At 45.1% G+C, this 27,736-nt stretch overlaps 2 protein-coding genes across 3 annotated transcripts in view; both read left to right on the top strand.

Moving 5' to 3' along the window:
• Positions 1–8,105, top strand: part of thbs3a (thrombospondin 3a) — a 65,587-nt gene extending 57,482 nt beyond the window's left edge. The window contains exons 31-33 of the mRNA XM_083989477.1: positions 2,060–2,232; positions 7,589–7,728; positions 7,838–8,105. Coding sequence (XP_083845603.1) covers positions 2,060–2,232; positions 7,589–7,728; positions 7,838–7,899 — 375 coding nt within the window. The 3' untranslated portion in view covers positions 7,900–8,105. The remainder of the gene's footprint in view (positions 1–2,059; positions 2,233–7,588; positions 7,729–7,837) is intronic.
• A 6,548-nt stretch (positions 8,106–14,653) lies between these two features.
• On the top strand, positions 14,654–27,400 carry hjv (hemojuvelin BMP co-receptor). 2 transcript variants are annotated; one of them, XM_083989329.1, is made up of 6 exons: positions 14,654–14,917; positions 18,582–18,635; positions 20,047–20,171; positions 21,376–21,950; positions 24,103–24,546; positions 26,616–27,400. In XM_083989329.1, the coding sequence occupies exons 3-6, from the start codon at positions 20,072–20,074 to the stop codon at positions 26,829–26,831; spliced, it is 1,335 nt and encodes a 444-aa protein (XP_083845455.1). In that variant the 5' UTR covers positions 14,654–14,917; positions 18,582–18,635; positions 20,047–20,071; the 3' UTR covers positions 26,832–27,400. The 2 variants fall into 2 exon arrangements, with proteins under 2 accessions (XP_083845455.1, XP_083845456.1); XM_083989330.1 differs by lacking the exon at positions 14,654–14,917 and having other exon boundaries at positions 18,501–18,635.
• The last annotated feature ends 336 nt before the right edge of the window (positions 27,401–27,736 follow it).

Consider the following 27,736-nt stretch of genomic DNA (forward strand, 5'->3'; position numbering starts at 1 on the left):
CTGTAGGTCTAGGCCACGCCCGCGCTGCAGCTTAAGGTCTGTTAACACCTGTAGAAACACCTGTAGCTCTAGGCCACGCCCACTCACCTGTAGCGCTAGGCCACGCCCGCGCTGCAGCTTAAGGTACAAACACCTGGACTCACCTGTAGAAACAGGCCACGCCCACCTCACCTGTAGCTCTAGGCCACGCCCGCGCTGCAGCTTAAGGTCTGTTAACACCTGTAGCTCTAGGCCACGCCCACCTCACCTCACCTGTAGCTCTAGGCCACGCCCACTCACCTCACCTGTAGCTCTAGGCCTCGCCCACCTCACCTGTAGCTCTAGGCCACGCCCGCGCTGCAGCTCAAGGTACAAACACCTGTAGAAACAGGCCACGCCCACCTCACCTCACCTGTAGCTCTAGGCCACGCCCGCGCTGCAGCTCAAGGTACAAACACCTGGACTCACCTGTAGAAACAGGCCACGCCCACTCACCTGTAGCTCTAGGCCACGCCAGCGCTGCAGCTCAAGGTACAAACACCTGTAGAAACAGGCCACGCCCACCTCACCTGTAGCTCTAGGCCACGCCCACTCACCTCTAGCTCTAGGCCACGCCCGCGCTGCAGCTCAAGGTACAAACACCTGGACTCACCTGTAGAAACAGGCCACGCCCACTCACCTGTAGGTCTAGGCCACGCCCACTCACCTCTAGCTCTAGGCCACGCCCGCGCTGCAGCTCAAGGTACAAACACCTGGACTCACCTGTAGAAACAGGCCACGCCCACTCACCTGTAGCTCTAGGCCACGCCCGTGCTGCAGCTCAAGGTACAAACATCTGGACTCACCTGTAGAAACAGGCCACGCCCACTCACCTGTAGGTCTAGGCCACGCCCACTCACCTGTAGCTCTAGGCCACGCCCACTCACCTGTAGCTCTAGGCCACGCCAGCGCTGCAGCTCAAGGTCTTTAGGCCACGCCCACCTCACTCTGTTAACACCTGTAGAAACACCTGTAGCTCTAGGCCACGCCCGCGCTACAGCTCAAGGTCTGTTAACACCTGTAGCTCTAGGCCACGCCCACTCACCTGTAGGTCTAGGCCACGCCCGCGCTGCAGCTCAAGGTACAAACACCTGGACTCACCTGTAGCTTTAGGCCACGCCCACTCACCTGTAGGTCTAGTCCACGCCCGCGCTGCAGCTCAAGGTACAAACACCTGGACTCACCTGTAGCTTTAGGCCACGCCCACTCACCTGTAGGTCTAGGCCACGCCCGCGCTGCAGCTCAAGGTACAAACACCTGGACTCACCTGTAGCTTTAGGCCACGCCCACTCACCTGTAGGTCTAGGCCACGCCCGCGCTGCAGCTCAAGGTACAAACACCTGTAGCTCTAGGCCACGCCCGCGCTGCAGCTCAAAGTCTCACAGCTCGACACACCTGTAGAAACAGGCCACGCCCACCTCACTCTCTTAAAGGGATAGTTCACCCAAAATTCAAATTTCCCTCAATATCTCCTCCCCCTCATGTGGACTAAGGGCTGGGAGAAGTTTCAGAGTCCTCCGTGGCTTCTCTGAGTTACAGGGGGTCTCGGCGTAGCAGTGCATGTCCATATAACGGTTGTAAATGGATACCAATTGTCTTCGTAACAAAAAGACACACCAAAAAACATCCAAATACCTCCATGCTGCTCGTATGTAATGTCCGTCTTGTATTGAAGCCCCGACATGAGAAATTGTCCCGAACAAAATGAAATAAGTCTATATTTCAAGCTTGTTTTGTAGCGGAAGCTTCTCAAAGCTCCTCTTCCTGGTTCGTCCAAATTTGACGAACCGGGAAGAGGAGCTTCGAGGAGCTTCCGCTACAAACAAGCTTGAAATTTCTAACCGATTTCAGGTGAATGCAGCATGAAAAATACGACTGAGTTGCTTGTGATATACAACCACAACGCTAGATGGGAGGAATTCCTACACAATGTTCCTTTAAAACCTGTAGCTCTAGGCCACGCCCACTCGTCTCACCTGTGGCTCTAGGCCACGCCCACTCGTCTCACCTGTGTCCCCCCCCCCCCCCCCCCCCCCTGCAGGCGGTGAAGTCGCGGACGGGGCCCGGTGAGTACCTGAGGAACGCTCTGTGGCACACCGGGGACACGGCCGGAGAGGTCACGCTGCTGTGGAAAGACCCGAGGAACGTCGGCTGGAAGGACAAGACCTCGTACAGGTGGCACCTGAGCCACCGGCCGCAGGTCGGATACATCAGGTCAGACACCCACACACCTGTGCGGCAAACAGACCATAATACATCCATCATGGTTTGGACCAGAGAAAAAAAACCGACTGTGAACGTGAAACGTACAAACTGAAAAATGAAACAATGAGTTGTTTCTGCAGCAGCCTGAGTGGAAACAGGCTGAGACTGTTTACCTTTTACTGTACAGTACATCAGTGTAGTAATACTATCGTACAGTGTAGTAGTGCTGTAGTACAGTGTAGTAATACTATCCACCACTTTATTTTCCCATAATCCATTGCGTCACACCACAACAGAAGTCGGTTTTCAACCCCATAGTAGCATTCCTAGCGAGCGGCTAACTGGTAGCGTTAGCCACCGGTGTAGGCCTGCACCAAATGTGGGGGCTCCGGGCTGCCAAAACCGTTTTGACTAAATCTGATGTTTGTTAAGTCTAGAAAACGAATTACCGAACAAGCACCACCACTTCTGTGTGCACGGCTCTGCAACTAGTCATGGCTATCGTAGCCGTTAGCTTTGCTGCTGCTGACAGCTAACAGCAGCAGCAAACCAACATCAGGACGTCAGCTGTTAAAACCCTCCCGTTGTCAGACACGACATGAAACTACTCCAGTTAGCTCAATCATGTTGTTACAAAGATATCCGCTGGAGAAAATATTTTTCATGGGCTGTTTAGTGTTTATTGAGTTATTTAAGACACTGCTAACGGTTAGCCCAGCTAATGTTAAAGCAGAAGTGAGTGATATATTTGTGTTAATATAAGTCTTAAATAGTTATATCTTCCGACAGCAATCACTTACATAGAGTGTTTGGACTGAATCACGGGTCTCTCAGTCCCTCTGCTCTGCTCTGAGCCGAAGAGAAAACATTTATCGTATCCTACAGTTTTTATCCAATGAGGAGAGAGAACGGCATGCAGGGCTGTGTGTGCAGCCAAGGAACGCCGTGAATGTGGTGACGTAGCGACGAGGACTGTTATGGTGCGTTCAAGGAAACTCGTATTTTTCCGACCGTGAAGTCGTACCAGTTCGATCTGGTACGAGTTCACGGGTCAGAAGTTACGAGTGGCCGTTATAGTGACTTTCACCGGTAAAACAGGTCGGAAAAACACGAGTGGGTTGCCTGGAACGCTACAAAGTCGTAAGTTGTGACTTGAAGCTGTAATTTACGATTTCAAAAGCCTGCCTGGAACGCAGCATTAGCGAAAACGACCGGATCACTTACTTCTGCTTTAATCTAAAATGTAATGAATGGAGTGTCATGGCGACACCCAGCGTCGTTCTCTGGAAAGTGGTGGATAGAACAGTGTGGTAGTACTGTAGTAGGTGTAGTAGTGCTGACACCTTCTGACCAGTTTGAGAATCAAACTCATTTAATGAAGTTTAGTTTAAAACCAAACTTTGAATCCACATGTTACTCTCTAGTACTGTAGTATCAGTAGTACTCTGTACTAGTACAGTGTAGTAGTAATACTATAGTATTACTGTAGTCCAGTAGTTTTCTGTGTTTCTTCCACTCGTCTCTTTTCTCCTCCATTCTCTCTGGTCTCTCTGGTCTGGCTCAGACCTCCTCCTCCTCCTCCTCCTCCTCCTCCTCCTCCTCCTCCTCCCCCTCCCCCTCCTCCTCCTCTTCCTCCTCCTCCTCCTCCTCCTCCTCCTCCTCCTCCTCCTCCTCCTCCCCATGTTCTCTATTGTACTCGTCTCCATGACGACCAAAGCCCAGGCAGGAATTCTCCTCGGTAACCGTTGATATGCAGATCAGACAGAGACGCTGCTCAAGTCCCACAGTCCTGGTCCTGGTCCCTCAGGGTCCTGGTCCTGGTCCTGGTTCTGGTCCTGGTCCTGGTCCTGGTCCTGGTCCTGGTCCTGGTCCTGGTCCTGGTCCCTCAGGGTCCTGGTCCTGGTCCTGGTCCCTCAGGGTCCTGGTCCTGGTCCTGGTCCTGGTCCCTCAGGGTCCTGGTCCTGGTCCTGGTCCTGGTCCTGGTCCTGGTCCCTCAGGGTCCTGGTCCTGGTCCCTCAGGGTCCTGGTCCTGGTCCTGGTCCTGGTTCTGGTCCTGGTCCTGGTCCTGGTCCTGGTCCTGGTCCTGGTCCCTCAGGGTCCTGGTCCCTCAGGGTCCTGGTCCTGGTTCTGGTCCTGGTCCCTCAGGGTCCTGGTCCTGGTCCTGGTTCTGGTCCTGGTCCCTCAGGGTCCTGGTCCTGGTCCTGGTCCTGGTCCCTCAGGGTCCTGGTCCTGGTCCTGGTTCTGGTCCTGGTCCCTCAGGGTCCTGGTCCCTCAGGGTCCTGGTCCTGGTCCTGGTCCCTCAGGGTCCTGGTCCTGGTCCTGGTTCTGGTCCTGGTCCTGGTCCCTCAGGGTCCTGGTCCTGGTCCTGGTCCTGGTCCCTCAGGGTCCTGGTCCCGGTCCCTCAGGGTCCTGGTCCTGGTCCTGGTCCCTCAGGGTCCTGGTCCCTTAAGGCCTCGATATACTCGCTGCTTGATCAAACGTACGCGTACACGTCGCGTCGCGTCTGTGCCGGTCTGTGCAGTGCGGTCTCCACTTGGGGCAGACAACAGAAATATAACCCGGAAATTGTGAGAAGCCCCTCCGATCTGGTCTGATCTCGTCACCGTGTTCATTCACCAGCGCCTCTAGCGGTCATGTCAATATTGCAACTCGCACATGCGTCGCATTACGTCACGTCACCTAGCGTTGAGATGTGCGTTCGGTCGCAGCCGACGCATCAAACGGACGCAGGATACGCGTGGCAGCCATGATGCGCTCGCGTACACGTAGTTTACAGCAAGTTTATCTCGGCCCTTAGGGTCCTGGTCCATGACCCTTTACATTAAATAAAGTGAACCAACCGTAGTCAACCACTGATAAACTACCAGAAGGTTTTCATGGTTGTTGCTAGGTGGCGTAGCTACATGAGCTGCAGGAAGCTAACATCCTAGCAAACATACAATCTTTACCTATCTGTGCCTAAACCAACTAATGGCTTCACTTCCCTTTAGCTCTTTTCTCTATTTTACACCTGGACACGTCAGTTTTACTAAACTGAACCAGTCAGGAGTTATTGACGAGATTTGGTGAGATTCTACGTCACTTCCTGCAGCTCATGTAGCTACGCCATCTAGCCACAACCGGTTGAGACAAGGCGGCCATCTTTATTTCCTGTCCTTCACTATTGCCGTTGTGGCATGTGCCCTCTGGCCGGTCCGTCCCTGGTGAGGGGTCATGGCGGTGGGACTGGGGGGTCATGGGGGATTTTTGAATCTCGCGACTCGAATCAAAGATATTTGTCAGTGCCCGATCTGTACCCGGAACAAGATCCGTTCCAGACGCTTCTGCGCATGCACCAGCAATGCTAACTGCTAGCCTAGCAGCAATGCTAACTGCTGGCCTAGCAGTAAAGCAGTTAAAAGTAGGGGTGGGGGAAAAAATCGATTCATGTAAGAATCGAGATTCTTATTCTCTAAGATTCTGAATCGATTCATAATCTTCAAAAAACGATTTTTTATTAATTTTCTTCCGTCTCAATACGCGCCCTCACAGCGCCGTACACAGCGCTGCAGCATGCCATGGCGCTAAAAGACGCTCGTTAACCGCCTACAAACGTTAACTGGTCTGATTTAAATGCTCTATTGAATGTCTGTGACGAGGCTTGTGTACATCAGCAACCCGACGCTCTATTGAGGAGAGAGGACGATCGCTGTTTTTTTTTTTGCCGTTAAACACGCGCGCGCTCCAGCTGAGCAGCCACATCCACTGCGCTCTGGATCAGCTGATCGGTGCTCAGGTGACGTTAGATCTTCACTTTTTTAAACTCATACAAAGTGCAGCCAAACAGCAGGCTGAAGAGAGAGGACCAGCAGCAGCAGCTCCTCTGACAGCTCCTCTGTGGCGCTGCAGACACGCTGCAGGTGAGCTGGCGTGAGAGCAGAGTGCCGTCTTTTTTCTTTTTTTTTAGCAGCGCCTTTGTTACAGGTGATACATGTCTATGTGCATGGGCATGAGAACTGATTTTGAATCGAATAGACACCCAAATATTCACATCCCTTCAGTCCAGGCTTTTGAAAAGAGAGTAGTCTATAAAATCAGCTTCATGTCGCAGTTTACTTTAAAATAGTTCAAATATATTGCTGCTGAGTAAATATGAAACATGTGATGTGCATTTTTTGGGGGGAAATATGGCTTCTGATATAATAGTCTGTAGACATCATCATCATTCAACTTTTTCACATGGTCTGGTGTTAATAAAGCAAACTAAAAATCGCAAAAATAAAATCAAGAATCGGTTGAATCGAATCGATTTTTGAATCGAATCGGTTGAATCGAAAATCGATTTTGAATCGAATCGTGACCCTCGAAATCGGAATCGAATCGAATCGTGAGCCACCCAAAGATTCACATCCCTAGTTAAAAGTTGCCGTAGCGTTGTTAAAATGTCACTTTATTAATTTTAAAATAATTTAAATATTTTTTCATGTGAGAAAGTCACAGTTTAGAGTCCTAATCTGTGGTCAGTTTATCCAACTGACGTCTGTTTGGAAGTTTGCTCCGGTTTTGGGAGAAGTGCAGAGCTGGGAGCAGCTACCTGGGAGTAGCCACCGGGAGCTAACGTTAGCTCGCTGCTCGGCTCATCTCAGAGGCAGCAGCGGCCGGCTGAGGGGATCGAACCTGTGATCGACCGGTCACCCAGACGTCGTCATGCCGATGGAGAAAGGAGCAGATTCATTTATGGTCTCATTAGTTTAGTTTGTGTAAATGAAAAGTGAAGCTTCAGGAGGAGCTGGTCAGAGGAGCAGAAATCACCACATTTACATCAATAAATAAATGTTTTACAATTAACTGATCGGTCACATTACATTTAATTTAATCAGAAATAAACAGAGGGGAATTCGTTGCGACGTGCTTGTGTTTTTCCTAAAAGAACGTCTCTGTTTTCATGCATATCCGCGGTGTCGCCGTAAACTAAAAGAAGGGGGGAAGGGAAGGGAAGAGCGCATGTGCAGAAGCGTCTGGAACGGATCGTGTTCCGGGTACGGACCGGGCACTGACAGCGCTCGCACTGGTGATTTTTGAATCTCGCGACTCGAATCTCGTGAATCTTCATGCGGCTACAACTACTGTCCTGCCCCCTGCTGGAGCGGAGGGGAAATACAGGAGATGTACGGGAAAATATGTCAACGGGAAGACGTTTGTTTCGCTGCAGGGTGCAGCTGTACGAGGGCGGGTGGTGACAGTCTGTGTGTGTGTTTGTTTCGTTGCAGGGTGCAGCTGTACGAGGGCGGGTGGTGACAGTCTGTGGGTGTGTTTGTTTCGTTGCAGGGTGCAGCTGTACGAGGGCGGGTGGTGACAGTCTGTGTGTGTGTTTGTTTCGTTGCAGGGTGCAGCTGTACGAGGGGATGGAGCGCGTGGCTGACTCGGGCGTCATCGTGGATACGACCATGAGAGGAGGACGACTCGGCGTCTTCTGCTTCTCCCAGGAGAACATCATCTGGTCCAACCTGCGCTACAGGTGTAACGGTACGACCCATACGCCCACCGTCCTGGTTATTATGGGTTATTAGGAGCTGCTGTGTCGCCATGGAAACAATCACCCATCGCTAACCTGTTGCTATTGTTGTTGTTACAGACACGGTGCCCGAAGACTTCAAGACTCATCGTAAACAAGTTCTGATGCACATCCAGGTCTGAGAGCTGCAGACGGACTGAACACACACACACACACACACACACGCACACACACACACACACACACACACACACACACACAGCTTCTCTGAATCCATGTTAATTGTATTGTAATTCTGAGTGTGAGTGAGTGTGTGTGTGTGAGTGTGTGTGTGTGTGTGTGGGGATGAGTATTTTATTTTGAAGGGGCTTCAGTTCCTCTAAATGTTCTCACATGTACAGATCAAATAAACTCCTCCCACTTTTCCAACATGTGACTTTGTTCAGTTTTTTTTTAATATTACCACTTTTTTCGTTTTTTTGAGAATTTTTTTACCAGTTTCTTCTAGAAATTTTTAAAAACTTTTTTTTTCTAGAAATTTTTACCACTTTTGAGAATTTTAAAGTTTTTCTGAGAAACTTTTACCACTTTCTTTCATTATTATATTTCTTTACTTTTTCTTTAATTTTACCACTTTTTCTAGATTTTTCTAGAAGTTGTTTTTTGAGAAATGTTACCAGTTTTTTCTAGAAAAATTTAAATTTTTACCACTTTTGAGAAATCTTTTTTAAAGAAATCTTACCACTTTTTTTCTAGAAAATTTTAAACTTAATAGTTAAAACTTAATACAGAGACTGCTGGATGAAAAACTCAGTGGTTTTGCATGAATTTCCCTCTACAACAACTCTGTGTGGTAACGTTGTGTTATTATCTCATAGCGTGGTGAATGTGCAGCTCACAACTTGTCCACCAGAGCGTTGTGGAGTTGTTGGATTGTGTATTTGATGAGTTTGATGAGGGAAACCAAGAAATCCCATAATGAGCCTCCTCGGTAGCGTAGCTCTGAGCAGCTCACGGCTCTGCTCCGCCGTTCTAAAAATAGCTTGCACCGACAATTAAAGGTAACGAACCTACTGCTATGACTATACACTGCAAAAACTCAAAATTTTACCAAGAATATTTGTCTTATTTCTAGTTAAAACAAATCTAATTCTACTTAAAATAAGACTCATCACATTAAAAAGCAGCTTGTTTTTAGACACTTTTTACTTCTTTCAAGCAGATTTTCACTTGAAATAAGTAGAAAAATGAGTGAAAATGAGTTTGAAACAAGTGAAAATGATCTAAAAACAAGTTAATTTTTAGGCGATGAGTCTTATTTTAAGTGGAAAGAGATTAGTTTTGACTAGAAATGAGACATTTTGACAAGAAATAAGACAAATATTCTTGGAAAGATTTAGAATTTTTGCAGTGTAGGGATTATGGCAATGGGCCAATTTGACAAAAATGTTGAACTATCCCTTTAAAGCTTCAGATACAGTAGAAAAGGAGTTCATATGTGAAGATTATCTTACTGTTCTCCCTCTTGAACTCACCTGCTGCACTGACTCCTCCTCCTCCTCCTCGGTGGGGGTGGTGACCCCGGGGCCGGGGAGGCCGGGACGAGTGCAATATTGGAGTGGGCGGAGCTTAACAACAGTGCACCACATCCCGGACCTGCCCGACCCCGGGAGGAAAACATCAAGACAAACAGTCGTAGCTACCTATATGTAAAACACACAAGAAACAGAAACTATAATGACACACTGCAAGTTAGAGAAGCAGCTGAAGGAAGCAAAGCTCATCAAGTCCAGCCTCCTCGGGTAGATGTTGTGAGGTTTTACCCAAGGGGGTAGATCGCACTACACGCAGGCGTAGCTCACAGTCGGCCATATATGAACGGGCAACTTGCTCTGACTCTGGCTGCAGTTACAGTGCAGTAGATGGTGATCCAGTCATCTTCATTAAAAAAAATGATTCATAACTGTGAAAAATAAATTAGTATGTAGCTATCACTTTAACTATTTGCATAATGTCACTATAATGTTACTTTCACAAAAAAAAATAGGCTACATGATTAAAATGATCCGTGATTTTAAGTAGCTGCATCATAACTGCATAGAAGTTCATAAAAAATCAAACCGTTTTGAAATCGGACAAAAACTGAGCAAGTTCTGGTCATTATAGCAGAACATGCAGCAGAGGCCTAATGCTCTGAGGGAGAGAGTTGACCTTACCAAGATGGCCGCCGTACTGGCTACGCTTTGTCATTGGGAAACAGCGGTGGGTGAGTCATCTAGTTTTCTTATATATATCTATGGTTTCACCAGTTTGAACAGTGACGGTCGCCACAGCAACAAGACACAACAGTTGGTACCCACCTGATGTTACACTGCAAAAACTCTCAATCTTACCAAGAATATTTATGTTATTATTTTTAGTCAAAACAAATCTAATTCTACTTAAAATCAGACTCATCACATTAAAAGCAGCTTGTTTTTAGACACTTTTTACTTCTTTCAAGCAGATTTTCACTTGAAATAAGTAGAAAAATCTGATAGTGGAGCAAGTTTTTCTTTCTTATTACAAACACAAATAACTTCACTATCAGATTTTTCTACTTATTTCAAGTGAAAATCTGCGTGAAAGAAGTAAAAAGTGTCTAAAAACAAGCTGCTTTTAATGTGATGAGTCTTATTTTAAGTGGAAAGAGATTTGTTTTGACTAGAAATACGACAAATATTCTTGGTAAGATTTAGAGCTTTTGCAGTGAATAACATGTGTTAGTAACATGTGTTAACAACTTGTCAATGTGTTAACACTGCAAAAACTCTAAATCTTACCAAGAATATTTGTCTTATTTCTAGTCAAAACAAATCTCATTCTACTTAAAATAAGACTCATCACATTAAAAAGTAGCAAACAAGTGAAAACGATCTAAAAACGAGTTCATTTTTAGGTGATGAGTCTTATTTAAAGCGGAAATAGATTAGTTTTGACTAGAAATTAGACATTTTGACAAGAAATAAGACAAATATTCTTGGAAAGATTTTGAGTTTTTGCAGTGCAGGCTACAGCCTTACATTGTCATACTGTCATACATCTATAATTCCATACAATTTAAAAGATTAAAACATAACTTTAATATGAAATAGAGCCATGATTATAACCATACTAACTGAAATCCTTTCTAAAAAGAAGTGTAACATGAGCTGTCCAGTTCTTTATAGCTGACCAAGAGGGTTTGTTTGTACTTACTTTTAAATTGTTAAATTAATAAATAAATTAATTTATTGTATAGACTATAATGACTAGGAAAAGGATAAAACAGTTAAAGCTTCAGTAAGCGATCCGGTGGTTTTGTCTAACTTCCTGTCAGCAGATGGAGTTAGCAGCCCCCGCCCTCGTCCCTACGTCACCACATTCACGCGCATCCCTTGGCTGCACACACAGAGAGGACTGCCCCTTTATGCCGTTCTCTCTCCTCATTGGATAAAGGTTGTAGGATACAAGGAAAGTTTTCTCCTGGGCTCAGAGCAGAGCAGAGTGACTGACAGACCCGTGTTTCAGACCAAACACTCTATAGAAGTGATTGCTGTCGGAAGATACAACTATTTAAGACTTATATTAACACAAACATTCACCTGACTTCTGCTTTAATGCACATTTTTATTTTTATAATTGGATAGAGCAGGTGCCCATATGCAAAGGCTAAAGTCCTTGGCCCTGGTTCGATTCCTCCGGTGGCCCTTTGCTGCATGTCATTCCGTCTTTCTGTCTCTCTACAGCTGCCCTGTCACTTAAAGGCCTAAAAGCCCCAAACTAAACTTTAAAAAAGAAGAAGAAATGGCTGTGTTTTGCTTGAGTGGCTCATTTTACCTGAACAATGCTCATCTCAAAAATGTTGGACAGGCGATGTTTCAAAAGCTATAGGACTTGAACAATTATATTTTATTATGTCATTTCAACAAAAAAAATATTAAAAACAGTCAATATTAACTACAAAAACACAATTCATTGTCACACAGTGCTTTATCTTAGTTTCCTAAGTGATTTACCAAAAAGTGGCCCAATTTACCTGATGTCACCCTATTTAAGACTTATATTAACACAAACATTCACCTTACTTCTGCTTTAATGCACATTTTTATTTTTTATATTTAACATGAAGAACCGGAGGAGTTGAAACGTCGTCACACAACATTAAAAAAAAACTTTATTGACACAGAGGCAGCAGACGGAGAGACAGAGACTCAGAGATGTGGAAAGATACAAACAAACGGAGACTCACCTCTGCTGCTTCTGTCTTCGTCCTCTCGTCCTCTCGTCTGTCTCAGACTCAGTCCTGGTTCTGGTCCAGTCCCTCTTCCTCCTCCTCCTCCTCCTCCTCCCCCTCCTGTGAAGCCTAACAAAGGCTGTGGGGCTGCCCAGCGAGGCGTGCAGGGGCCCCGCTCCTCTCTCTGCTGAAAGGACGGAGACTAGAGCTGCAACAACTCACACAACTCCAGCTTCAAACTCACACACACACACAACTTTATTGACACCACTGAAACTTTTTTTTATTAACAGTCACAACACCACAGGGCCACTGGTAACCCACGGCAACGCGTCAAACTTTGGTAGCTATGAGGTCATGACCTCGGGTACCAGTTGAACAGTGACGGTTACCACAGCAACAAGACACAACAGTTGGTTGGTATCCACCTGATGATACACTGCAAAAACTCAAATAGCCTATACAACCAAGAATATTTGTTTTATTATTTCTAGTCAAAACAAATCTCATTCTACTTAAAATCAGACTCATCACATTAAAAGCAGCTTGTTTTTAGACACTTTTTACTTCTTTCAAACAGATTTTCACTTGAAATAAGTAGAAAAATCTGACAGTGGAGCAAGTTTTTCTTTCTTATTACAAGCACAAAAAACTTGCTTTAACTGGCAGATTTTTCTACTTATTTCAAGTGAAAATCTGCTTGAAAGAAGTAAAAAGTGTCTAAAAACAAGCTGCTTTTAATGTGATGAGTCTTATTTTAAGTGGAAAGAGATTAGTTTTGACTAGAAATGAGACATTTTGACAAGAAATAAGACAAATATTCTAGGTAAGATTTTGAGTTTTTGCAGTGAATAACATGTGTTAGTAACATGTGTTAACAACTTGTCAATGTGTTAACACTGCAAAAACTCAAAATCTTACCAAGAATATTTGTCTTATTTCTAGTCAAAACTAATCTCATTCTACTTAAAATAAGACTCATCTAATTAAAAAGTAGCAAACTAGTGAAAATGATCTAAAAACAAGTAAATTTTTAAGTGATGAGTCTTATTTAAAGTGGAAAGAGATTAGTTTAGACTAGAAATTAGACATTTTGACAAGAAATAAAACAAATATTCTTGGAAAGATGTTGAGTTTTTGCAGTGCAGGGCAGGCTACAACAAGCGTCAGTCAGGTGGTGAAGCTCCGCCCCCTGCTGCTCAGACAGGAAACTGCAGCTGTTTGACTGGTTCAGTGATTTACCGTGAAAACAGAAAACAAGTTTCATCACAGGAAGAAGTTTTTACCGTCAAAAACAAGAAGAAGAAGGAGAATAACACTGTAAAAGCACAAAAAATATCAAAACCATAATAAAACAAAATCAAATCAAATCAAACGGCCACTGGGACACCTAGGGAGTGAATTTACGCCGGATAAACAGAGTCCATTGTCCACCTACCCATATACAGTATGTAAACTCACCCAGTGCGCTCCAGCTACCCAATACCTTCAAAATAAAAGCATTGATAAATACCCAAATTTACTCAAACAATACTACACTGCAAAAACTCAAAATCTTACCATGAATATTTGTCTTATTTCTAGTCAAAACAAATCTCATTCTACTTAAAATAAGACTCATCACATAAAAAGCAGCTTGTTTTTAGACACTTTTTACTTCTTTCAAGCAGATTTTCACTTGAAATAAGTAGAAAAATCTGAAACTAAAGGTGTAGCTATTCCTCAAAACTAAACAACAAAAATTAAAGCAGAAGTAAGGTGAATGTTTTTGTTAATATAAGTCTTAAATAGTTGTATCTTCCGACAGCAATCACTTCTATAGAGTGTTTGGTCTGAAACACGGGTCTGTCAGTCACTCTGCTCTGCTCTGAGCCCAGGAGAAAACTTTCCTTGTATCCTACAACCTTTATCCAATGAGGAGAGAGAATGGCATAAAGGGGCAGTCCTCTCTGTGTGTGCAGCCAAGGGATGCGCGTGAATGTGGTGACGTAGGGACGAGGACCAATAGATCCATGACGAGGGCGGGGGCTGCTAACTCCATCTGCTGACAGGAAGTTAGAGCCAAAACCACCGGATCACTTACTGAAGCTTTAAGGGACCCTTAGTGTAAAGTGTTACCAAAGTAAGAAGCAGGAGTTAATAGCTACTGCATTCTAGTTTTATTTATTGCATTGACGGCATCTGGGACAAAGACTTTTCCTCGCCATCGGTCTGCAACGCTTCCCTGAAGGTAAACAATGTAGAAGAATAAAATAACTCAATACAACGGAGAAGTTATAGCTAATAAAAATATGTGAAGTTTTCTACAGAGAGATGTGCACTGATTCACTTTATTACAGTAAATCAATATCAGCAACTCGACGATTTACTGATCAGCTTCATTATTAATGAATTCTAATTAGAAAACAATAAAAAGTTGAAGTGAAGTTTCTGCTTCAGGCGACAAACAGACGACTTCCTGCAGCCTGAAGTAAAAATAAACTGCTGCAGGGTGTGTGTGTGTGTGTGTGTGTGTGTGTGTGTGTGTGTGTGTGTGTGTGTGTGTGTGTGTGTGTGTGTGTGTGTGTGTGTGTGTGTGTGTGTGTGTGTGTGTGTGTGTGTGTGTGTGTGTGTGTGTGTGTGTGTGTGTGTGTGTGTGTGTGTGGACAGTTGTCATGCAGCAGGTGCTGGTTGTTGGTGATTTATTTAGAACCGGCTGAAGCTCCCAGTCAGCTCTGAACGCAGCACGAGGCTAAAAGACCCACAGTCAGACCAGAACCTCAGACCGGGACTCTACAGACCTGGACTGAGCTGGACCGGGTCCACGCAGAAACCTGGACCGTTCTGGACCGACCCGGACCGACCTGGACCGACCCGGAGCGTCTTGGATTAAAGGCCTGAGAGTCCTGCAGCGTTTGGACGTCCTGCAGGACGGAGCAAGGACATGGACGCACTCTGACCCCGAGGTAAGAGACTGTTGTGGTCCTGGTCCTGGTCCTGGTCCAGGTCCTGTCTCTCCTGTTGTTACAGGTAGGCTACTGAGTGGGCGGAGCTTCAGAGGACAGGAAGTCCTGCTGCAGTGCAATAAAGATTTAGTTATTTAATTAGTTCCATGAGATCAGTTGTTAAAGGGACAACGAGGAGTTTCTCCAGCAGCAGAACAAAAAATTCCGCAACAATAAAAAAGTCTCACATTAATGTGGATGAATCTACGTTACCACTTGTTAATGGTCCATTTTAGATAAATCTATGGTTTTGTCTCTATGGTTATTTTGTTATTATTAGTGGTGGTGGAAATGCTGGGCGAGCCGACCAGCGTTTCTTTACTTTCGGTTTCGTGGCGAGTCATGAGAATAACGCCGCCGTATGAATCTCCGTTTATGGTGGGAACTACGACGGTATGTGATCGTCTTCCAACCTCTGACTTTAATTCTTGATGAATGAAAACATGAGTCTGTCTTGCACCGGTCAAAGAATTTCACGGTGCGGAGGCTCATAAATGTAGTGTGAAAACACTTTGCTTTTACAAAACTCCTCGTTGTCCCTTTAAATCAATAGCTCAATAGATTAATAATCAATAATAATCAGTGATCAGTTAGATCGACGGAGAATCAAACAGTTTCAATGCTTCAATCAATCTCGGCTAGGCTAACACTGTCGCCGCTAGGCTAACACTGTCTCTGCTAGGCTAACACTGTCTCTGCTAGGCTAGGCTAACACTGTCGCCGCTAGGCTAACACTGTCTCTGCTAGGCTAACACTGTCTCCGCTAGGCTAACACTGTCTCTGCTAGGCTAGGCTAACACTGTCTCATCTAGGCTAACACTGTCTCCGCTAGGCTAACACTGTCTCATTTAGGCTAATACTGTCTCATCTAGGCTAACACTGTCTCATCTAGGCTAGGCTAACACTGGCTCAACTAGGCTAGGCTAACACTGTCTCAGCTAGGCTAGGCTAACACTGTCTCAGCTAGGTTTACTAATTGTGTGTATTTAAGGCAAAAGCACCGAGGCCCTATTGTCATCAGTGATGTGTATAACGGCTGTTATAAAATAATTATTAATTATTATTAATATTTTTTTCAGTAACAGTAATCCAAAAAGTTTATCAAAACTATATATGAAGGTGCAGTTTGATGTCCTGTTACTTTTCTCAATAGTATACAAATTTTTTGCGAAAAACTGTGAAAAATTTGCCATGAATGAATGGGATGAGGTAAAAAAAAAAACAACAACAAATTATTGGACTTTTACAAACATCTACTACTCCGGCATACTTTCACCTAGAGACTCCCTTTAAACAGTAAAATGTAGACACAAGTCCTGCCTATTGGTGTATCAATCCATGTTTCACCAGGTATTATAGTCTTTTATCAATCACTGTTCAATGTCCATGATCATTTTTGGAGAAATGTTGAGATTATGGGTGTTTGGGCTAGAGTGGGTGACATCATTGGCTAGAGTGGGTGAAGGTGTCCGAATTTATCACAGCAGCATCTGGAGGAATCACTCATTCAGCTTGATTTTAGTGAAAATTTTAATTTGTTTCCAGATATTGAGTTTATTGTGACTTTACAGTACTGTTGTAAACGTTGCTGTTGTAGAAACAGTTACAGTAGTGAATCATGTTGGCAATAATTTGTTGACGCAAAAGAAACGGCAGTGACAGGATAGAGACACTTTATGAAGTGGGTAAACTTCAAATAACAAACAATTGAACGGTTTTTTTTAAAATCAGCATCATATTTGAATGTACAGTAGCCTGTCACTTAATGATGTGCTGGTATCGACCGCCCACCGCCTAATTTACCAGCCAACAGCTGAAAAGTACCCCCACTTATTTTTTCCCACTTAAAGCACTGCCACCCAGGGATAAAAATCGAAACATGGAAAGCAGCGGGGGGTAAAAGCTCCTCATATCAGCTCTTAGATGATCACGTGTGTGTCTGATCAGCTCTGTCTCGACCGTACGATCGTGGGTTTGATTCCCATGTTGACACAGCTAGGTCACACCCCCGGCGGTGGCCCCCCCGTGGCCCCTCCCAACATTTCTGTGAGGGAATTTTCTAGTTATGTTTGTGACTCAGGGGCAACTGGAGTTTAAATATAGACACACACACATACACACACACACTCTGAGCCCTCCCACCTGCTGCAGCCTGAAGGACAGCTGATCAGAGCAGCGGTTCAACAGCTGTTCATGATGACATCACTGATCACTGATTATTGATTAATTGGCTGTTCCTAATATTCTGACTTGCTCGCTTGACAACTAAGTCACCACTCAGTCAGTGTAGCCTATGGCAAGCAGTTTTAACATTTAAAAGCTAAGTTTGACTCTCTGGAATTAACATTGTAGATATCAACAACGTCTTTCTGACTGGTCCTAACTACATTCTGAATAGTTGGATTTTTTATTCCAGATATCTGTAATTCAGTTTTACCTCTTGTCAAAAAGAATATTTCAGATCCACAACTACGTTCTTCCTAGGACAGACGACGTCTCTTTAACCATTCATGTGTATGGGGTTTGTCATTACAGATATCTACAGTTCAGTTGCTGATATCCACTATGTGAATTACAGATATCTGTAACTGAATTACAACTAGTACTAATTCTAGTTTGAGATATCTACAACGTCATTCTGACTAGTCATAATTCCAGTTTAAGATATCTTTAATTCACCTCAATTAAAGATATCTACATGTCCCTTTTCAGATATATGAAATTAAGTTTTGATTCTGCAAAATGACGTTGAAGATTCACATAGTGGATACCCACAACTGAACTGTAGATATCTGTAATGACAAACCCCATCCACATGAATGGTTAAAGAGGAAGAATGTAGTTGCAGATATCTGAAATGTTCTTTTTGACTAGAGGCAAAACTGAATTACAGATATCTTGAATAAAAAATCCAACTATTCAAAATGTAATTACGACTGGTCAGAAAGAAGTTGTTGATATCTACAATGTTAATTCCGGAGAGTCAAACTTAGCTTTTAAATGTTAAAATGGCTTGCCATATTCTGACTAGTCATAATTCCAGTTACAGATATCTGCAACATCATTTCACCGAGTCAAAACTTAATTTCAGATATCTGAAAAGGGACATGTAGATATCTTTAATTGAGGTGAATTAAAGATATCTTAAACTGGAATTAGTACTAGTGGTAATTCAGTTACAGATATCTGTAATTCACATAGTGGATATCTGCAACTGAATTGTATATATCTGTAATGACAAACCCCATACACATGAATGGTTACAGTGACGTCATTTGTCCTAGGAAGAATGTAGTTGCAGATATCTGAAATGTTCTTTCTGACAAGAGGTAAAACTGAATTACAGAGATCTGCAATCTGGCTTTTAAATGTTAAAATGGCTTTGACATAGTCAGTGACACAGATGACCTGTCAGTCAGTGGCCAATCAGTGAGCAGCAGAGCCACGGTAAGCCCCGCCCCCTCCTCCAGCTGCTGTTTGCTCTGCAGAGAAAACAAACAAACAGAGAAGAGAGAGAGTGAACCCTGACCCCGTGTGTGTGTGTGTGTGTGTGTGTGTGTGTGTGTGTGTGTGTGTGTGTGTGTGTGTGTGTGTGTGTGTGTGTGTGTGTGTGTGTGTGGACCAGGCCGTTGTTCAGTCATGACTCTGAGGAGCGACGACAACGACGCCGACGCTGCAGGTAGGACACCTTGCTCCTTCACTCACCGTCCAATCACAATCCTCCTCTGTGTTTTTACTATATACAGCACAGCACAGCACTGACGGAACCAATCCCGTCGCTCCGTTGGGCTGGTGGGCGGGGCTTAACCAGCCTGAGACAAGTAGCATTAGCACCTCTGTTCCCACAGCTCTATGTTCCCTCAGCCCTCTGTTGCCTCATTTCTAAGATTTTTCTTCTCAAAATGAAACTCAAGTCATGTCATTTTTATTTTTTATACCGCATTTAAAGGGATGAAGCTTGTTTTCCCTTGCTCGAACAGTGGTCGAGTTACCCGCTATTAACCGAATGGCGCTAACGTTACCAAGCAGCTCTATCTAATAATGTCCGGAATTCCTGGTGTACTTACTGTACAAACTTTCTAATGCTTCGTTTACTACTACTAACACTATTTGTACTACTGTAGAAGTCTGTTGTCTAAATTGCACTAACTCATGGAGGTGAGTTTCATTTCGGTATTTGGGTTTATCACTCAACCCTATGTTGGAGTAGCGGTGTTGGAAGGGTTAGCCCTGTGTTCCCAGATTTAGCTAAAAGCTACGTTACACCTGTAGTCAACTGCTACTGGATAATAGGTTGGGTGTAGTTGACGACCAACTTGGGAGAAATGGGGATAAAATCTGATGCAAATTGACTAACCCTAACCCTAAAAAAAAAGCCTTAGAAATGAGGGAACATAGGCACGCTCCCAGACGCGATATTTTTTTTCGTAGGATGGGTCCGGGAAAGTCCCGCCTTTCCCGCCGTTCCCGCCTCTAATTGGCTAGATGGGCTCCATTTTCGACTCTGATTGGCTAGAAGGGCTCTCGCCTGATTGGTCGTTTGTTTTGGTTGTGAAACGGCTGTGAAACGCAGGCTGTCGGCAAAGTGTGATAAGTGCCTAGATCTACCTGGACTCTCTCTACTTATCTGGCCTGTCTAGCCTCTACCTGCTCTTTTTACTAAACTTAACCAACTCCTTTCTTCGTTGCCTAAACCCAACCAACGGCACAATTACACTTCTCTCAAACTCTAAATGTAAACTTGGAATATAAATTAAAAACTACATTTTTCGGAATGTGAAACCAGCGTGGATCGAACCTCGGATTCACCACACCGCAGGTGAAAACGCAAACCGCTGCGCCATGGCGTCCGATTACATTTAATACTTAAGTTGTGTGTATTTTAGTTTACTACAGTACTGTTGTGAGATGACGTCAATCGGAGGAGAGTTCATCCAGCCAATCAGAGGCGGGGAAGGCGGGACTTTCCCAGACCTATCCTACGAAAAAAAATATTGCCACCCAGACACACGACACAAACTGCTCGGCCAATCACAAAGCTCCAACCGGCTGCTGGCTGAGGGAAACACTGACATGTCTCTGTCCTCCAGAGTCCTGGACCTCTCTGTGATCCAGATGATGGAGCGTCGGGTCGCCGCTGGACCACACACAGCGTTACCATGGAGACACTGCATCCACCTGACTCTGCTGCTGGTCCAGCTGAGTTTACCTGAGGGTACGCACGCGCACACACACACACACACACACACACTCAGGATGTAGCTTCAGGCTAACACTGTCTCAGCTAGGCTAGGCTAACACTGTCTCCGCTAGGCTAGGCTAACACTGTCTCAGCTAGGCTAGGCTAACACTGTCTCCGCTAGGCTAGGCTAACACTGTCTCAGCTAGGCTAGGCTAACACTGTCTCCGCTAGGCTAGGCAAACACTGTCTCAGCTAGGCTAGGCTAGGCTAACACTGTCTCCGCTAGGCTAGGCTAACACTGTCTCAACTAGGTTAACACTGTCTCCACTAGGCTAGGCTAACACTGTCTCAACTAGGTTAACACTGTCTCCGCTAGGCTAGGCTAACACCATCTCAGCTAGGCTAACACTATCTCCACTAGGCTAGGCTAACACTGTCTCAGCTAGGCTAACACTGTCTCAACTAGGCTAGGCTAACACTGTCTCAGCTAGGCTAGGCTAACACTGTCTCCGCTAGGTTTACTAATTGTGTGTTACGGCCACGGGACAAAAGTACAGAGGCCCTATTGTCATCAGTGATGTGTATAACGGCCGTTATAAAATAACGTCACTAGCGTCACTATTACTGTTTTTTCAGTAACAGTAATCGAAAAAGTTTATCAAAACTATATACAAAGGTAGAGTTTGATGTCCTGTTACTTTTCTCTACAGTATACACATTTTTTTGCGAAAAACTGTGAAAAATTTGCCACAGAGAATGAATGGGATGAGGTAAAAAAAAAAAAAAAGAAGCAAATTATTGGACTTTTTCAAACGTCTACTACTCTGATATACTTTCACCTAGAGACTCCATTTGAACTGTAAAATGTAGACAAAAGTCCTGCCTATTGGTGTATCAATCCATGTTTCACTAGGTATTATAGTCTTTTATCAATCACTGTTCAATGACCATGATCATTTTTGGAGAAACGTCTACTGCTCTGATGTAGCTGCAGCCCACAGCCTTCAAAATAAAAGCCTCCTTGTCGTCCTGGGTGAGGGATCCCTCCTCTGTTGCTCACCCTGAGCTTTCTCAAATTTTTCCCTGTTAAAAGGGTTTTCCATGGAGTTTTTCCTCAGTCGATGTGAGGGTCTAAGGACAGAGGATGTTGTTGTGATGCCATGTAAAGCCCTTTGAGACAAACTGGTGGTAAAAACGGGCTATACAAATAAAATTGCCTTGCCTTGTGTCTTTGCAGCTGCAGCTTCCTGTCGGATCCTGAGGTGTAACTCTGACTTCGTGGCGGCGACCTTGGACCTGGGCAGCAGCAGCAGCGGCAGCAGCAGCGGCGGCGGCGTGGGGGCAGTAGCAGCAGCGGGCGGAGCAGCGGGGGGAGTAACAGCAGGGGGCGTGGCTCTGAGCCGTGAGGCGGTGAACGCCGGCTACTGCAGCGCCCTGCGCTCCTACGCCACCTGCACCCGGCGGATGGCGCGGGCGTGCCGCGGCGACCTGGCCTACCACTCGGCGGTGCAGGGCATCGAGGACCTTCTGATCCAGCACCGCTGCCCGAGGGCGGGGCCGACGGCGGGGCCACGCCCCCTCCCTCAGGGCACGCTGCCCGGCGACGCCTGCCTCTACGAGCACCGCGAGGGCCGCGCGCCCGACTACCTGCACTGCGGCGTCTTCGGGGATCCGCACGTCCGCACCTTCAACAACGACTTCCAGACGTGCGCCGTGCAGGGGGCGTGGCCTCTCGTAGACAACGAGTACCTGTTTATACAGGCCACCAGCTCGCCGGCCGGGGGCGGGGCTTACGGCACGGTGCTCACTAAGGTGAGTCATGACCTCCGATCAGCTGACCCTCACAGTGTTGCAGTTTGGCGGCTGCAAAATGGGCGCCGTAACGAAGCTTCACCACCATAGTGCAAATTACAGAGGGGTTTGACCCCCCTAATTACGACTTCGACCCCCCTAAAAGAGGTACAAATAACAGGTGGGGGGGTTGAAACATTTATCTTTCTTATTAGTAATCATAAATACTACAATACAGTATTTAGGGTTAGGGTGTTCTGCAGAACATCAGTCACATTGACTTGTTTGTAACGAGTGGAAGTGTCACTATGTTAACCTGCATTGTCCCTATCAAATAAATTGAATTAAATTAAATTAAGATGCTTGTAGTAAAATTTCAGACACCCCTAGTGGACTAAACCATTTCATTGCCTGAATCTGCGTGTGTCACTGACTATGAACACGAGATACCGGGACTGAGTCCAGTGCGCTGTGTAAAATGTTGACCCCCCCAATTGTCATTGTATAATTCGCACTCTGTTCACGACTAATCCCGGTGTGGCCCCGGCCGGCTGATAATGTACCCACTCATCAAACTCATGTGGGCTAATATACAAGACAAAAAAGTACCAGTATGCACCCCGTCCGGGATTCGATCCCTGTCGCCCATGCTGAGGGCAGCTGCTCTACCCACTGTACCGCCACAGCAAACACTACACAAGCTTTACCCAGCACTTAAGTACTAACCTGTAATGTTGTTGTGCATGCAATGTTGTAGTTCGTCCAGACGGAGGCGCTCTTCAGTTGGTATTGTGTTGGTTAAGCCGGAAGAAGAGAAGAAATATAGTTCAGAGAAAGACGGATAGCACGGAAGTGTAACACGGGTTTTGTATAGGAGTTATGCTGTATTCTTGTGTTTGGAAAAGCTAACTAAAAGTGTGTAAGAGTCACAAAGTGCATCGGAGTCTTCCTTCCAAAACTTTACATAACCAACCTTTCAAAATGGCAGACCTTTTATCAGGTTGCCCCTTTTTCAAAAATAATTGAGGGCCGGCATTACGAAACATTAAAGTAAACATTTGGAATGGGGCACTGGAACCATACCCGTCCATAGAGGTTGTTAGCTGGAGTTAACGTTAGCTTGCTAGCTAAAATGGACATTTCAGGGTTCAGAGTTTTTCATCAACAATCTCTGTATTTCCCTCTAAAACAACTCTGTGTGGTAACGTTGTGTTATTATCTCATAGCGTGGTGAATGTGCAGCTCACAACTTGTCCACCAGAGCGTTGTGGAGTTGTTGGATTGTGTATTTGATGAGTTTGATGAGGGAAACCAAGAAATCCCATAATGAGCCTCCGTAGCGTAGCTCTGAGCAGCTCACGGCTCTGCTCCGCCGTTCTAAAAATAGCTTGCACCGACAATTAAAGGTAACGAACCTACTGCTATGACTATAGGGATTATGGCAATGGGCCAATTTGACAAAACTATCCCTTTAAAAAAACTTTGGTTGCTGGTGGGGACCAGAGCGCTGGAAAAGAGAGTAAGGACAGCATTGGTCCAATGGAAGCGCCTCCTGATGGAGGAATATGGGTTTTGCAAAAGCGCCCAAGAACTGACATCTCTGCATTGTTGGTGAATGAGCAGTGTGGTGTTTTCAATAATTTAAGGACATTTATAGATCACCCACGTTAATAGCATCATTGAGGATCCTTTACAGATAAACATTAACACATAGGCCAGTAAAAAAAAACAGTTTTCTACATGGATGTTTCAATCTACATTTTGTAATAAACAAATTATAAGTATAATCTGATATGACCAAGACACCTAAAAACAAAAACACGGCCGTTTTCATCAATTTACCAGCAAGTGGGCAACACACATACATTGGAGTGAATGGGTTTTCTGGGCGCTTTTGCAATACCCACATCCTGCCACTAGGGGGGCAAAACCCTTAAACCCTTAAACCCTTAAACCCTTAAACCCTTAAACCCATAAACCCTTAAACCCTTAAACCCTTAAACCCTTAAACCCTTACCACGGGAGTCAATGGTGGTGTCCTTACTCTCTTTTACAGCGCTCTAGGGTGGACAAGGCCTGAGTCACTGCTACGGGGCTAATGCTGCACTGTGACATCACAGTGACATCACGCTGACTGACTCCGCCCCCTCTCCCCTTCTCTCTCTCTCCTCAGATCACCATCATCTTCAAGAGCAGCCGTCAGTGCTCGGAGCAGCAGCTGTACCAGGCCGAGGTGGACGACGTCCCGGCCGCCTTCGCCGACGGCTCGGTGTCGAGCGGCGAGCGGCGCGGCCGCCGCAGCCTGACGGTGCGTAGCCAGAGCCCCGGGCGCCAGGCGGAGATCCGCGCGGCGCACATCGGCACGCTGCTGGTGGTCCGGCAGAGCGGCCGCTCCCTCGGCCTGTCGGTGCGCTCGCCGCGCGGCGTGGTCGAGGCCTTCGGCGCCGAGCAGGACCTGCAGCTGTGTGTGTGGGGCTGCCCGGCCTCGCAGCGGCTCGACACGCTGAGGCCGCCGCCGCCGCCGCTAGGCCACGCCGCCCACGCCGCCGCTAGCGCCGCTGCCGCTGCCCACGCCCACTGTGCCGCGCTGCTTCCTGTCAGAGACGTCTACTACCAGGTAGCCTTTACAAAAGAAAAATATATTGCAATATATTGTAAAATATCATGTGATATACCATGGTCTGGCTGAATCCTCGATTCTGATTGGCTGCGGGGTGTCCATTAAAAAGTGATAATGGACACCCATGAAGATGTTCCGGTCAAATTGCCTGATTACGTTCTAAATATTACTGCGCTGGCTCAAACGCTTGTTGGTAACCACGGCAACGGACACTCGGACCATAACAACTTTTTTTTCAGCGCATCACGGCACTGGAGTCTGTAAACACACCAGCTGTAAGAGGTGAAACTTTGTGTCACGTAACATTTAAGCTGTCACCTCACCTCCCTTCACTGATCAACCATCAGGCTGTGGCAGAGTCACTATGGCAACACGCTGTGGTCAACAGAGTCGCTATGGCAACACGCTGCGGTCAACAGAGTCGCTATGGCAACACGCTGCCGTCACAGCGGGTCCCTCTTTTTTTTTCTTTTATCGCCGACGAGAGTTATTAAATAGTCCGCTCGGCTCAGCTGCTTAAAGACGTATGATTTTAACGGTAAAAACAACATTAAATTATAAGTAATTGATTTAATATGTATTTATCTGGTAAGTGACCATGGTATAAGCGGGATAATGCCCTTCGAGGTGTCCGATTATCAGAGATTAACGGACTTCACGGAAGCAACCATTCACGCCTCCTCGTCGGGCATTATCCCTTACTTATATTAGGCAATATATTCCCATATATGGGATTCAATATTTATATTTTCCAATATATTGCAATATAGCCTATGCATGGATCATATATGTGTATATATTGAAAAATATATTTAGATCAAAATGTAATAGATAGATAGATAGATAGATAGATAGATAGATAGATAGATAGATAGATAGATAGATAGATAGATAGATAGATAGATAGATAATATATTGTATAATATATGTGTCATCAATATATTTTTCCATATATTTACAATATATAATATATATTATAATATATTACAATATATTTCAAGTAATATATTTAAGCAATATATCACGACAGGCCGTGGTATATGCTCATTATACCACGGCTAAGGGGCGTTGTTCGGCCCGACGCGGAGCGGAGGGACGACAACCCCCTTGGAGTGGTATAATGAGCAGAGACCACGGACTGGAGTGATATATTGCTTTTATAAAACGGTTACGAATAAAGGCAATATAAAAGAGGGATATGCAATCAATTTCATGTAGTTTTATTCAACCAGAAATACATATTATCCAATAAAATAGCCTCACTGTGAAAAAATAGTCCCACCTCTCCAGACGTTAGCTCCAAGTTAGCTCTGCAGCTCGTCTTTTCCTCCGCATTTTTTCAGGTGAAAGTCACTGCTCAGTCCCCTCTACCATTGTTAACCCTCCCCGGAGGTGAAAGTTCACCTTAAACATGTGAATTCATCTACTTTAGTCCGTTTTTTAACATCGTAAAAACATCAGCTGTCTTTTGCTACGGACGGCAACAGTCCGTTGTCATGGATACATGACAACAACTTCCATTCATACCAGTCATACGTGCCTGACGCGGAGTGATAGCCTGCGCTGTGATAAGGTTTTAGAATAGTAGCCGTGGTATATGCTCAATATACCACGGTTAACAACCAATCAGATCGCCGGATTTCACCTTTCCGTTTTATAATGGTAAATATATTTTTCTTTCATAAGGGACGATATGCTTTTCTCCCAATTCAATTCTTCTACGATTTTTTGGATGGTGATTCGATTTAAATTGCGATTCTACGATATTGCCGATTCTCTTGATTTTTAGTCTGTAATGTTTAACATTTATCTGCACACAAATACTGTAGGAGCCTATAAATTAACATACTCCATTATAAAGTGAACTTAAACCCTTTTCAAAACCTGGACTCTCTGTATGTAAAAAAGGCGAACTAATGCACATTGCACAATATTTAAAAAAATTCAACAACAAAAAAAATCGATTTTTGAAAAAGAAAAATCGATCTAAAAATCATCAACAAAGATATCTATCTCTATATTAATGTGAATGTGTCCCCCCCCCCCCCCCCCACCACCACCACCAGGCGTGTGTGTTCGACCTGCTCTCCAGCGGAGACCTGAACTCCAGCGCCGCCGCCGTCTCCGCGCTCCACGACGCCACCGCCATGATGTCATCAGAGCGGGACAGGGTCCACCTGCTGCTGGTCGCCTCGGCTCAGCGTCGCCTAGCAACGCCTCACCTGACGCTGCTGCTGCTGCTGCTGCTGCCGCCGCTCGGCATGCTGGGAGCTCTGACCTGATGACATCACTGCTCAGCCGAGGGGGAGGGGCCACGTGTGACCGGATGTAAACAACAGTTTCTGTTTGTTGGAAAAAACTATTAACTGTCGCCTAGCAACAGCAACGGGACTGTCGCCTAGCAACAGCAACGGGACGCTGAGGACACTGAGGACACGCCCCCTGCTGTCGCCTAGCAACAGGACACTGAGGACACGCCCCCTGTAGTTTCACTTGTGTCATTTGTATTTAGAGATAAAACTGTGAATTTGAATTTTATTTTTTTGAAGACGAAGATGATGATGATGATGATGATGATGATGATGATGATGATGATGATGATGATGATCCTCATATTGACACTATTGATCCAGTTAAAGGTCAATTCCACTCAAATCCAACCTGGGGCTCCAGTTTCTAATGTTTCAGCTCTAACAGAATGAATGTGTAGATTTTCTTGTTCTGCAGTAGTTCTGTCTGTCCCTGCATCACCCCGGCAACGTAGAATGTTTAGGCTGTTTTACATCCCATAAACCAGACAACGTCAGATGTCTTCAAACAGACACCGAGGAGGAGTTTGTTCACTTCAAGAAAGACGACAGAGCTGGAAAACAAAGTCTCAGTGTGTTTCCAATCTGAAGCTCCAGTTTGTTTCATCAAGTGGTGCAAGTGTATGTTTAATAAAAAAATAAAGAATATATATTCAAAAAAAGTATCAATCTATGTTGTATCGAAAATATCTGTCTGACATTTATAATAAAATATTCAGTGAGTTGTGGTGATGTTAATGGTTGATAGACCTCTAATGCAGCAGGAAGTAGACACGGCTTCCCCCTCACCAAGATGGCCGCCACGTTGACGCATCGTTCCAATGGACAGCAGCGTCAGAGGAGGCTTCTATGTGTATATATCTATGACCAGGACCCTA

Source organism: Trachurus trachurus (assembly GCF_905171665.1).
Source record: "Trachurus trachurus genome assembly, chromosome: 16".
Classification (NCBI taxonomy): Eukaryota; Metazoa; Chordata; class Actinopteri; order Carangiformes; family Carangidae; genus Trachurus; species Trachurus trachurus.

What these genes read in the sequence shown, in the direction of transcription:
- hjv (XM_083989329.1), top strand. Translation starts at nt 20,072, where the DNA reads ATGATGGAGCGTCGGGTCGCCGCTGGACCACACACAGCGTTACCATGG. An exon ending in CCAGCTGAGTTTACCTGAGG is followed by an intron (nt 20,172 to 21,375) that starts GTACGCACGCGC and finishes GTGTCTTTGCAG; the next exon opens with CTGCAGCTTCCTGTCGGATC. An exon ending in ACGGCACGGTGCTCACTAAG is followed by an intron (nt 21,951 to 24,102) that starts GTGAGTCATGAC and finishes CTCTCTCCTCAG; the next exon opens with ATCACCATCATCTTCAAGAG.